We start from the raw sequence: 13,154 nt of genomic DNA, 5'->3' as shown, positions 1-13,154 counted from the left end.
CTGAAATTTATTACTTACCTCTATAGATTTTTGTACTTAAAAAAACCCACACATACACACAGATGTGTATATATCTATATCTATATATATTTTTATATATATATAGGCACATAAAGCCTCCTGTTGCTTTTGAAACTGAGCCACTTCTCCTGGTCCTTGTACCATGGGTCTTACTGGGGAAAAAAAAAAACGAAGAAAAAAAAAAAAAAAAACAAAAAAAAAAAAAATGGAAGGAGACCAAGTCAATGGCTGCAACATGAGGACATGGACGGGCTCTGCCACAGGGACATCAGTTTCCACTGCCAGCTCCTGCCCTGGCCCAGCTCAGCTCCACACCCCAGGAGGCAAAATTTCACCCCCGGGGGGTCAGCTGGGGCTCCGCCACCCCCAAACATCCCCTCTCCTGGGGAGCTTGGGGGTAAAAGTGAGGGGAAAGCAGCAAGAGCAGCTGGAGGCAGCAAGTGGGATCCCTCACCAAAGCTCCAGCAAGAGATGCTCCAACATTTGGGGAGCCCCTCCTGCACTTCAGGGACCCCCGGACCTGCAGCAGGGAAAGTGGGCGGCCACAGCTGGGGAGGCAGCAGCTTGCCCCCAGCTCCACGGTGTCCATGGAGCCACAGCCCCCAGGACCTACGTTGGTAGGGTCGGGGGGGTTTGGGGTTGGTTGGTGGGGTTTTTTTCTGTTCTTTTTTTAAAATTTGACCTTCGTCCTTAGGAACCACGCAGGTGGCAGCGGGCCAGGGGGCGGGGGGGCTAGTCAAAGCCATGCCAATCGCTCTGCTCCGAGTCGTACTCCAGCTCCGCGCCGATGCAGCGCACCCCATCCAGGAGCATCGGCGTGCCGTGGTGCCGATCTGTGGGACAGGAGGGGATGGTGGGGATGGGGACAGAGCCAGGGGACAGCCACATATGGCCTCAGGCTGGCCTGGCAGGCTTGCTTCACCTTTTTGAGGGCACTTTTGGGGAGTGTTCAGGCTCACAGGTGCCTGTCCTCCCTCCCGCAGTCCCTGTACAAGGGATGCCAGCACCCACGGGGATGGGAGACGCAGGGATACTGCACCCTGTCCCCAGGTCACTGCTGTACTCACTGCCCTCAGGGTGCTGCATGGGGATGGTGCTCAGCCCCCAGTGCACTGGGGCTGGGACAGGGGGTGGGACGCAGGGAGATAGCCGGGTGCGGGGTGGGGGTGGGGGGAGTGGGGGGGACAGGGTTTGGAGGGGCAGGGAGCAAACGGCCAGCCATGCCGGCTCAGGGACAGTGCGGATGAAGCCCGTGAAGGCAGTCGCCAAGCTACAGAACGCTGCTCTAATTAACTGACCCAAATTAAGCAGCAAGGTGAGGGAGGGGAAAAAAAAAAAAAATTTAAATTAAAGACTACTGTGCTGCCCGCCAAGCAGCCATGGCTGGAGGGGGGGGGGGGGGCGGCGGGAGGGGCAGTGGGCTTGGCCCCAGGCCTCTGGCTGGGCTTGCGGTGAGGATGGGGGGGTGCAAGGGGTGCCCCCAAACCATCCACTGCAGCCCCACTCCGTGCACCCCTTCACGAGGGAGGCCCCACGGCCTCATCCCCTGGTCTGGGGATTTCCAGGGCGAAAGCTGTCCGGTTTAGACAATTTCTTAGGAGTGCCCACCAGGTGGGGAACGTCTGCAACCGCTCAACTGGGAGAACTGGAGGAAGATGGGCTGGGGAAGGAGGGGGGATGGAGCAGCGTCTAGGGAAGGAGGGGGGATGGAGCAGGGTCTGGGGGATGCAGGGAGCATCCCTGGCTCCCCAGGCACAGCAGAAAGCAGCAGGTCTCCATTACCAGCTGCGCCAGGGAGGAATCGCTGCTCTGAAACCCAAGGAACCGGGCAAGACCCTTGCACCGCTGCTGGCAGATCCTTACCCATCACACGGGCTTGGACCACGACCTTGATGCAGGCACCTTCGCCAGCCTCGCTGGCCAGGACCATCTCCTCCTTCAAGACCCCTTCCTTGTGCGCCGTGTACTCGCACTTCACACTGTAGCCTGGGGACAGAGACACCCTGGGAGCTGGGATCCACCTGCCCACACCTTTCCTGCCCCACTCCAGGAGTCCCTCCTCACCGCAGGCACCCAAAGGCAGCAGAGCCTGGGGCATGGCAGATTTAGTACCATCTCCCCACCACCGAGGTGCTGAGCAACATGGCACAAACCCTGCTGGGCTCCCTCCCCACCAGCTGCCTCAGTTTCCCCACCCGGGAGACAGAGACAAGGATGCTGAACTGTGGCCGCAGAGATGCAGGCGAGGTCTCAGGGGACACTGCTCTTTCCAGGGCTGGGCTGAGGGGACTACCATAAGGGTGCTGAGCATCCCCAGCACCCTGAGCTGATGGCACGTCTGAGACCTGCCTGTCACCCTGCCCTAGGCCACAGGGGCTTTGCAGAGCCCCACAGGGAAGGAGCAGCAGAGCAGGACACTGGCATACAGCTGCGCTGCACATCCAGTCACAGCCGGGGGTGTCCCACATCCCATCCAGCCGGGATCCTCCAGCTCCAGCACACCAGACCCCCCAAACACAGCAAACAGTGCTGCCTGCACCCTGCCCTGCCTGCAGTGCCCTAGCCAGGGTCATTTCCCATGCCAAAAGTGCCATGTCTCTCGCCTCGCAGAGCAGTGGGAACGCAGAAACAGCCCTTGCAGCCCCCAGCTCGGATGGGGTGAAGGCTGGCCCTGGCCCCACACCCCCCCAGCTCAGGGACAGCTGGCAGGGCCAAAGGAGGCAGTTGCTTTTAATCTGGGAAAAAGTAAAAGCACAATGTAAAAGATAAAGGAAATGTAGAAAATTAATAAAGCTGCAGAAAGGTGTTAACCAAACCCTGGCATGGGGGAAACAAGTGAGCACGCGGCCAGGCAGCCCCACACAGCTCGCAGGGAGCACCCTGACATGGCTGGCACAGTGGGATGCTGCAACAGCACAAAAAAAGAAATAAAAATGCACAGAGCATCATCCAGGCTCCCGAGCACATGCAACAGTCTGCTCCATGAGCTCAGCCCACGGCTCAGAAACACCAGGCATGCACGGGGAGCGCAGTGGGACAGGGCAGAGCAAACCACTTATGGCCACGACAAATGTTCCCCATCTGCTCCTCCAAGTCCCCACGCGCACAGGGCTCCGGTGCCTGAAGAGAGGCCAGTGGGGAGCCCGAGGGCAGCTCGGGGCAGGGAAGCACTTTCTCTGCTCAGAGGCAGCTCAGCCAGCAGGAGGGAGAAACTGTGACAAAACCTCCCGAGGGCTGGGAGCTGACATCTCCAGCCCATGCTCACCTGAGGCTGCTTTGTCTCTGCCAGATTTACTGTGAGGCACTGGGCTCCTCGGCATCCCACCGGAGCGGCTCTGGGTCCCCAAAGGGCTCTTTTCCCCAAAGCCTCGGGAGCCCTGGCCCGGAGCCCAAGCCAGGCACGCCAGCCCAAGGTGAGGAGCTTCAAGCAAACAAAGCTTAAGTGCTTTGCTGGGCCGGGGCCAGCAGCAGCGCAGGCAGAGCCACAGCCCATCCCTGCCAGCAACCAGACCCTCGGCTGCCGGGAGGCGGCAAGTTGCAGCCCCAAGAGCCAGAGGGGACAGGGATGCGGGAAGGAGCACCCACAGCTGCTTGTCAGCTGGAGCTGCTGGCACGGGACCAGCTGAGGTGGCCCAAGGTGCTTTGCAGCCCGCTGTGTCCTCAGAACTGATCCCATGTCCCCGAGCTGTCTGCCACTGAACCCAGAGTGATGCTTGGCTGTCCTAACTGCTGCACCAGGGCCACCACCACAGCCCTGCTCCCTTCTCCCACAGACGTGCCGGTGGCAAACTGACCCCAGAGCAGTGCCAGACTGGTGCATGAGCCTGGCACCTCTTGGAGCAAACCCTGTACTTGTCCCCATCCCGACTGGGCTGTGGGCTCTGCTCCACAAACTCACAGCTGCTCTTCACCTCCTGCCTCCCAGACTGATCTGAACCCACAAGAAACAGCACCCGATTGATGCATATTTGGGATAAAAGAGCATTTAACCTCCCAGTTGTAGATGGTAAGTTACGGTGAGACGGAGTCTGCAGGGGACAGAAGAGCAGCCATGGGGCCGGGGGCCGGCTGTGTCCAAACTGGCACTGCCAGCCAGTATGGGATGATCCAAGCAGGACCAAGGGCTGGAGGAGCCAGGAACGGGACAGGAGGAAAGGAGGGTGCAGAGCAGCCAGCAGGACCCTAGCCCCACAGCCGTGATCCTGGGGGGCTGCCACATACCCGGCCCCCACACAGGCTCCGATGGGGCTGAGCTGCCACAGACACAGCACCAACCCAAGCCCGGGATCACCTCTGCACAGACCCACACCACGGGCTTACATCTCAGGGCATTACCCTCCTTTCCTCTACAACAACAGAATTAGCAAGAAGCCTGGAGACAGACGGAGAGGTGACCCCGCCTCAGCTCCAGCCTCTTCTTTAGGCAGACCCTCTGCGCAGGCAAAGAGCAGACAGAGCAAGTGCTAAAAATACCAGCACGTCTGGACTCTGTTCAGCAGGTTCCTGGATTAAAATGCCACAAAAGCCGCTCTTCAAGCATGCGGGTCGAGGTCGGGCGTCTCACGGGAGGTGCAGTGGAAACACAGATTCCTTCTCCATGGAGTAAAGCTCTAACACAGCGCTGCAGGAATGGGCACCAGGATGCGGCCCAAGCAAAGGTACAGGCATCCCGGGCAGCACCAGGACCAAATGCCACCCTCATCACTAGCAGCTGCAGCAGGACTTGTCCACAAAGCCCCATGGGTCAGGGACAGCCCAATCGGCCTGTCACCCCTCTCTATGCTCAGCCGAAGGACGAGGCTTGGGGTTTGGGAAGTGCTTTGGAGGACACTCACCCACTGAGTTCCCATAAGGCAGGAAACACCCCGACAATAAAATCCATCCCCAGGAGCTCCCGGGGGCTCCCGGCTCCCCGAGGAAGAGGAACCATCCCCCAACCTGGCAAGGGCTCAACCCCACTGGCCACGGGTGCACCCGGGGGCCGCCAGCTGCCTCCCACCCCACAGGAGCACTTGGTCCATGCTCCCCAAGGGGCCCTGCCATGGGCCAGGCACCCCTGCCACCCCCAGGGGCACTCGGGGGTACGTCTGGGTATGGCAGCCCCCCCAGTCCAGGCAGTGCCCCCCTCGCCAGCCGCAGCAAAGCAAGGGCAGGATCCGGGACCGGCACAACAGCCGCTGGGGGGACAGAGCGGGGTGACAAAGAGGAGGACCTTACCTTCTGCCAGAGGGGTGATGCTGATGACTCGGAGGTTGAGGTTGGGGAGGGGAATGGCACAGATGTCCTTCCCCAGCCTCTGCAATGGGGGCAGGAGGAATGTGATCTCGTACTTGTGGAGGATCTTCAGGAATCCCACCTGCAAGCAGGGGACACAGCGAGGGTCAGGCCATGCCTCAGGCAAGCACTGAACCACACAGGAGGTGGTCCCACGCTGCCATCGTCACAGCTAATCCCACCCACCCACCCCCATCCCACCCCAGGGACAGGGACCCACTAGGCATCGAGCACCCAGAGCCCACAGGAAGGTGGGGGGCAGTAAATAATTGCCAAAAACATAACAAACAGTTCTATTTTGGCTGCACAAAGCAAAAATAACCAGTTCCAGGCAAAGCTCTGGGAACAACCACCCATCGGTGTCATGGGAGCAGAGACCAATTTTCCCAGTGTAAACCAAATGCGTTCAGCTGCTGTTTCTGGTCTCTAAAAGCCAAGATGTTTCCAAGAGCACGCCTTCAAATGTCATTTATCCACTGCCACGATGAAAGCCAGAGCCCTTTCAGAGCCGGCCACCTCCAGAAAGAGGTTCGTCTCCATCCCACTCAGAAAAAGCCATTTTGGGAAGGGAGCAGAGAAAGCTGCCAAGCTCCAGACATGCCTGCAAACCCTCCTTGGGGCAGAGCCCAGGGCACAGCCAGGATCTGTCCCAGCTGGGAGACCCAGTGACTGCCACAAACCCCACCGGCAACGTGCAAGCCCTGTCTGGGGCACAACCCCACACCTGACAGCCTGCCCCAGGGTGCACCTCCACCACCACGTAAATACATGTATAACACGCCCAAACACGTATCTAGCTATACACACCCAGATAAAAGAATGCCAGCCATATGCTGGCACATTCCTGGCCACAAGCAGCTCTGAGGCATCACTGCAACGTGGAAACCAACGGAAACGACAACGCGCAGCTCTGGGGATTTTAAGGCCACGGGAAGATGTTTGGTGACCAGCCCTAATGAGCTTTTTCTCCCCAGGGGAGAGGATGAGGGTCTCCTCCTGGCTCCGAGACAGGGGGCAGGCACACAGGCAGTGCTGTGGGGTGCAGGGTGCACCCCAAACCTGTCCAGAAGGAAGGACCGCGTGAATAAACCCACAGACCCACGCAGCCCCAGTGTGCTGGGCTCAGTGAGGGTGGCTGCCAGTGCCGGGCTGGTCCCACTCTGCCACCAGCACTGAGGGCAGCCCCCCTTCCCCAGGGAGGCACGTGCAGTGCCGGGATGCCTGCGGCACGCTGCACAGCACGGGTGGAAAAAATAATAACAACCACCCACAGATCGGCAATTGCTAAGCAATTCACTGCCATTTTTAGGGCGATAACCCATCATCCACCTGATACAAATAACTGACTCAGAGCTGAAAGGCAGTTTCAGATTGCTCTGCTGCACACAGCGCAGGAGCAACCCCGATGCTCTCCAAGGGGGTTGTTTCTTGGGAGAAAAGGGTCTCCAAAGGAGAGACTGGGATGGAGGGGCCAGCTGCACGCCAGGTGGAGCAACAACAATAAAGCTGCTCCGGGCAGAGGACCAGCGACCTGCACCTCCAAGTCACTGCCAAGGTGCTCATCTCACAGGTAGACCCCACTGCCACCAAAGCCCACAGCACCTCGGCACTGAAGCCTCCACTCCTGCCACTCAGCCTTGCTGCGTGGGGTGAGGAGCTGTGGGACGGGGCAGGCAGCGCATGCTCGGCTTTGCAAACGTGCCAGGATGAAATATGAGGTGCCATTACAGATGACTTGCTGTCCCCGCTGCCATCACTGTTCCCCAGCCATGGGGTTGGGAGCCACCATCAAACCTGAACCCATGCTAACACCCTCCCACAGCCACAGGCACGTGGCTGGAGGGGACTGAGCAGAAGCCATGGCTCCACTGGCACGCAGGGTGAGGCCCAGCTCAGCCCTGTCCCCCCAACACAGGGGCAGAGGGGACAGTGCCACATCCCCCGTGCCCCAGGGCACAGCAGGGCCAGCAGCTTCCCCAGCCCACCCCGCCAAGAACGGGCTCTGCTGCTTGTGATCCCACCAGACCCTGATTTCCAGAGGGGACCCACATCCCGCCCCAGGCCATCAGATCTGCCCTGACAGCCCCACAAACACTGCCCAGATGACTGCAATGGCAACACGGGCCAGGCCCCCCCCCCCAGACAGCCCCCAGCCTGCCCCCATTGCGGGCAGAGGCTGGATGCAGCTGCAAGAATTGGGTGCTAAATGGCTGAACCCAGGGCAAAGCACCCACACTCATACCTGCACCCTCAGGAGCATCACAGCCGCTCCCAGGCCCTCCTAAGTACATCACGGGGTTAGGGGGGCCAGAAACACCCCCAGATCTGAGAACTGTAACAGAGATGGAGCAATGTCCAGAGGGGCGGCAATGAAAACCTCCCCGAAGCAGGTATTGCTGCAGGCAGCAGAAGCCCCACAGCTCAGGGGGCTACGACAGGCAGCACCGGGGTCCACCTACCCCACAGGGTGGCCAGGACAGACCCAGCACCGCTGCCAGGTGCGGGGACAGGCCAGGGTGGCACCGGTACCCCCCCTTGTCCCACAGGTCCCAGCTCCCACCTTGACAAGGAAGCTGCCGTCCTTCTCCTGTGTCACCATCACTGCTGAATCGTGGAGCTTCTCATCGAAGTGCACATGCCCGTGGGCCCCCTCAGCGGGCTGGCTGGGGGTGAAGCGTATGCCCCCTCCCTTGGCCTTGCTGCCTGCGTGAGGAGGAGAGGACAGAGCCCGGGTGTCACTCCCTGCCCACCTGGGAAGCACCCCCTCTGTCCCCAGCTCCGTGTTCCCAGGTCCATGCCCCCCTCACAGATGGACCGAGGCTGGAGCATCATTCCCCAGCTCCCTCCTCTGTCCTCATTCCAGAAACACCCGATGCCACAGGCTGGAGAGAGGGCACACAGACACCAGTGACCAGTGACCACAGAGAGCTTGCCCTCCAAACAGGGGGGAGTGCATGGACCTGCCACCAGCCGATGTCCAGAGGCTGCGAGGGTCCCACCTGTCCCCTGGGCTCAGTGGCATTTCCTCACTCCTGTGATATCCTCAGTGCAGAGGAACGGGATGAGCGGAGACACGGGCTATGCAGGGAAGAGGACATGGGTGGGACAAGGACAGCTTCCCCAGGCAAGGGCTCCTGTACATCCCAGAGTGCTAGGCAGAGCTCGCCAGGGCTGCAAAACTGGCCAGCATGCTGCTGAGCAAACCCCACAGTGCTCCAGGGAAACCAGAAAAATGCAACGGCCCTGCAAGGACAGACATCTGCTTGGGGACACTGAGGTCCCCAGGGCCAGAAGGAGCCCACACAAACGCACAAACGCCACGGACCTTTCCACTTGCACCTTTGCAACAGGCTTTCTGGGAGCTTCCAAGAAAAAACAGCCTCTCCTCTTCCTCCCCGGTACACCCTAAGAAACCCCCCCAGTCCGGCCGCCGATTGCATCCATCTGGCAGCGGCTGGGAGCAGATTGCCGCCTCCTTAAAGAAAAGGCTCTTTGTGCCTCAGCAGGCTGGAAACGCCGGAGATTTAATAACTCAGCATTGTTCAGCCGGAACAGCTCGGCAGAAATCCCTTCCCCGCATGCAGGGGAAAAACAAGAGACTCGACCGCTCGCAGAGCGACGCAGCTGCACGTGGCTGTGGTGGTAAAGGGGACACTGATGGGACCCTCTCCACTGACACACAGGTGGCACCTGGTCCCCGTGACAGGGCATGGCCACCCTCTGCCCCGCAGAGCCCTTACAGGTGCCACAGGGCAGCATGAGCCCAGGACCTGCTCGGATCCCACACACCAGCCAGAAGTTGTGGTGACAGGTGAGGTCCCAGCCCGCAGTTGCCATCAGGAATCTCAGTGCCAGCACCAGGTTCAGAGGAGTCAAGCCCCCATGTCTGCCAGGAGACTGGGAGGGAAAATCCCAAATATGTGTCTTTGTCACATGGTGCTTGGAGGCAGTACAGCCGATGTCCAGCACAGAGCTTACAAAGCCAGGCAAGTGTCTCCAGAGGGTACCCGGCCACCAGTGGCACTCAGCTAGCCCCCCGGCACGGCGTGCCTGAAGACCCTCTGGAGACAGTGAGGTCAGAGGAAGGCGAAGGTGGCAGCCAGGCACCGCGGGCAGCTGTCCCGGGAACCAGCTGTCCCAGGAACAGGGTCACCTGCTGGCATACATCCCGGTGACCTTGAGAGGCTGCACTGTGCTGTGCCCCTGTCCCGACTCAGGAGGGAATGACAGGGACTGTCCTCACCCTGGCAGGAGGGGACACCCCCAGGGGCCCTGAGCAGAGGCTAGACAGGTGACAGTGGCACCTCTGAAGCCCAGGGCGCATGGGGTGGGAGCACCCACCCATGCAGGACATGTCCCAAGTCAGCCAGGATGGAAATCTTATTAGGGACGAAATGCAATTGTGTGCCCTGCACACACCCGGCAGCGAGGGGAGGCATGGGCGGGGGTATAGGCAGAGACTGGGCAGAAAATCACCCAGACCTGGCGTGTTTTATCTCAAGTCCCACTGCAGTCATGGCAGGAGGGTCACCAGAACCTGCCAGACTCATGGTCAGCGTGCTGGCAGCCAGGCTGGTGCCACGCTCCCCGGGCACCCATGGGGACAGGTCTGGGGGTCCAACCCACACCTGCCAGAGCCGGGGATGCCTGCCTCGCATGTATCAACAACAAATCGCAAGCCCTGGCAGCGGGTGCAACCTTCAGAGTCACCACATCACATCGTCCCCCCGCAGTATCCCTGGGGAGGCAGGGCTGGGAGCAGGGAAGCACGGGGCGGGGGGGGGGTCAGGCTCTCCCAGCACACTGCTCCTGCTGCCGGGACCACCAGCCCCTCTCCCCCACGCTGCCAGGAACAAGACAGCCCAGAACAGGCAACCTGCCTGTCCCTTGGCATCACCCCCAACAGACTGTTCACCCGGCCCTCATCCTGCCGGGAAGCTGGAGCAGGCTTCACCGCCAGCAGGAGGAAAGCCCCCCGGGATGGAGCCGTCCCACAGCCCCACTTACCGGCAGTGGGGAAGGAGCCGCAGAGGCCGGAGCCGCGACCAGGCACACAAAGGCAGATGAAATCACGCCCAGCAGCAGCACAAAGAGCTTCTTCGGTCTTTGTCTCTGCACGGCAGAGAGCCGGGCCCTGCTACCACAGGGCACCTCGTGCCAGCAGCCTTTCGGGGTCCCCTCCCAGCACAGACAAAGCACCCAGCTCCCCAAGCCCAGCCAGAGCCTTTTGGGGCAGCAGCCAGGATCCAGGAAAGGCTGGAAGCACCCCAGGAACACCTGGCACCCACCACCTCCCACAGCAACCTTGCCTGGGGTGCGGAACTTGTGCCAATTACCGGAGAGGGGTTCTGTGGCGGAGCGATGCCAGCAGCACCTCACTGGAGCCCCCCCACCCCACCACAAGCCCCCTCAGTATGTGCTCACTCACAACTCGCAGTGGGAAAACAGAGGGAACATCCCCCCAGTTCCCCACAGGCTCTGCCCTGCTCGGCTGCTCCCTGGGCACAGGGGGGGCAGCTCTGACATCCCCAGCTGCGGGCAGAGGGACCCCTCAGCAGGGCCGCGGGCAGGGTGGCTTCGCCGGGAAGGAGCGAGCATCCAACTTGGACACCAGCCCCACACCAAGGCAGGAAGCCCGGGAGGGGGCGAGGAGCAGGCAGGTGCGGGGGGGGGGATGCCGAGGACTCACCCTTGCTAGCTGTAGCCATGTGTCCCTGCAGCGGTCGTCCTTGTGCGAAACTTCAAAGGCATGGGCAGACGGCCATCCTGCGGGGCTGCCGCCGCTCCCGAGCACCGGCGCTGGGCAGGGAACAGGCAGGGTTAGGCAGGGGCAGGCAGAGCCGAGGAGGGCGGCCGCTCTCCCCAGCCGGGTGCCAAGGCCAGCCGAGCTCCACGGACATGATGGCACCGCACGGCCGCGACTCCGGCCGAGCGCCGGCACGGAGCTGCCAGGGAGGAGCCCGTCTGCAGCTCAGGGGCGTCGGGCAGCGCAGTGGGGCCTGCGCCCAGCCCTGCGGCGTGACGGGCACAGGGCAGCACCGGCAGCGCCTCTGCCCGCTCCACCACGAGCCCGTGGCGTGACTCGACCAGTCCCAGCTCCTGGGGATGCAGCCAGCCCCTGCCCAGGAAAGGCAGGATTCCCAGCCCCGGCGCAGCAGCCAGGACATGCCCATCGCATCTCCCAGCCATCAACAGAGAGCAGAGCACACCCCGTGCCTCAGTTTCCCCATTCCCTACCACCACCTTCTCAAAGGCTCCGTCCAGCAGCTGCCACACCGACCCCCGAGCTGGAGAAGCCTCTACAGGCTGGCAGCAGCAGTGCAGACCCCAAACCCAGAACCCCCCCAAACCCCTTTCCCCCAGCCTGCCAGCACAGCTCCCATGGGAACAGCCACTCTCTCCAGCCCAGCTGGCACTGCCTCCCCCAGGGCTGTGCTCCCCCCGGTAGCTCTGCAAGACCACGGCAGGGGCCCCTGCCAGCCCCCCCCAGCCCCAGGGTCAGGTCTGCCCCTGCACCAAGGCGGGGGGAACCACCGGGGCCAGGCTGCAGCTCACAGCCCCCACGGTTCAGGATCTGATACCCCAAAGACCCCCTTGCTGGTAGCTGAGGCTCAAACCCCTACCCTGGGGCTCAGCCAGCCCCACTGCCCCACAGGAACCCATCCACGGGCTGGTAACAGTGCCGGGCACCCCGTCCCACCGCCAGCGACCCCAGAAACCCAGCAGTAAGAGGCAGGTAATCGAAACGGCTCCGTCAGCAGCCCAGCCTGCCGAGTACAGAGAAATTTATGGAAAAAGCATTGACAGCATCAGTCTCGGGTGAAAATAAGATTAAATAAAAGCAGAGCTGAAAGAGCAGGGAGCCTCTCAAGCAGTCAGGGGAGCCAGCAGACCCTCACCACAGCCCCCATGGTGCTGCTGCCCAAAGACCAAATGATCCAGCCTGGAGAAGATCTGGGAGAGAACAGCCCAGTATTTGGGATGCCTCAAGAGATGCACCGACACCAAAACGCATCCATGAGCAGCGTGGGGTGAGAGGGGACCCCAGGATGGGACACAGCTCCCTGGGAGGTGGGGGGGGGGCACGGGACAAGCAGCTCCCAAGCAGGGGCTTGGGGCTCGGGGACCAGGGTGGGCATGGCACCTGGGGCAAACACGGGGCACACAGGCTCCCTGTGCCCTGGGCGGGGGGAGGGTGGTCAAGGACCCCTCCCCTCGCCTGCAGCTCCGGGGTAGCTGGTGTCCCACAGGCTCCCTGGCACCCCGGGCACGGGGTCCCCAGCGCTCAGACCCGGCACCCCGGGCACGGGGTTCCCAGCGCTCGGACACACACACACACACCCCGACACCCCGGGCAGGCGGCGGTGACGCGCCACTCCCCGCCCGAGGCGCGCCGGCTGGCCCCGATCTGCCGCCGCCATCACCCGCGTGGCACCGGTCCCCGTCACGCGTGGGTGCGGGTCCCCCCCCCCCCCCGCGCGCCGGCTCAGCCTCCGTGCCGTAAAAGGGGACGCGGAGATGAGCCTCCGGCCTCGGTGTCCCCCCCTCTGCGCAACGGGCCATCGACCGGCCCCGGGCGAGCGTCCTGCCGCAGCCCACCCGGACCGGGAGAGCGGGGACCCCCCCGGCGCGGTTATGCCGGAGGAGGGCAATGCGAAGGGGGGCCCCGCCGGCCCGGGGTCGGGGGGGATAGGGTGGGGGGCGACCTGCGGGGGGCTCCCCACCCCGGCTGCCCCCATCCCCTCTCACTCACCCACGGCCAGTGCAACCTGCGCTCCTCCACGCTCCCCGCTCCCCGCTTCCCACTACCGGGACACGCCTCCTCCTTCCCATTGGCCCAGACACACACTCCGCCGTTC

At 62.2% G+C, this 13,154-nt stretch overlaps 1 protein-coding gene across 1 annotated transcript; it reads right to left on the bottom strand.

Annotated features, from left to right (window-relative positions):
• Window positions 1-69: 69 nt before the first annotated feature.
• On the bottom strand, window positions 70-13,133 carry C1H20orf27 (chromosome 1 C20orf27 homolog). The gene is made up of 6 exons (XM_040590202.1): window positions 13,049-13,133; window positions 10,985-11,094; window positions 7,856-7,998; window positions 5,239-5,377; window positions 1,885-2,007; window positions 70-854 (listed from the first exon to the last, which is right to left on the bottom strand). Exons 2-6 carry the CDS (start codon window positions 11,001-11,003, stop codon window positions 754-756), a joined length of 525 nt encoding a protein of 174 aa, XP_040446136.1. The 5' UTR covers window positions 11,004-11,094; window positions 13,049-13,133; the 3' UTR covers window positions 70-753.
• Window positions 13,134-13,154: the final 21 nt, after the last annotated feature.

The sequence above is a fragment of the Falco naumanni genome, chromosome 1 (assembly GCF_017639655.2).
Source record: "Falco naumanni isolate bFalNau1 chromosome 1, bFalNau1.pat, whole genome shotgun sequence".
NCBI lineage: Eukaryota > Metazoa > Chordata > Aves > Falconiformes > Falconidae > Falco > Falco naumanni.
Note: the sequence above shows the minus strand (reverse complement) of the source record. Positions and strands in the feature narration are given on the sequence as shown.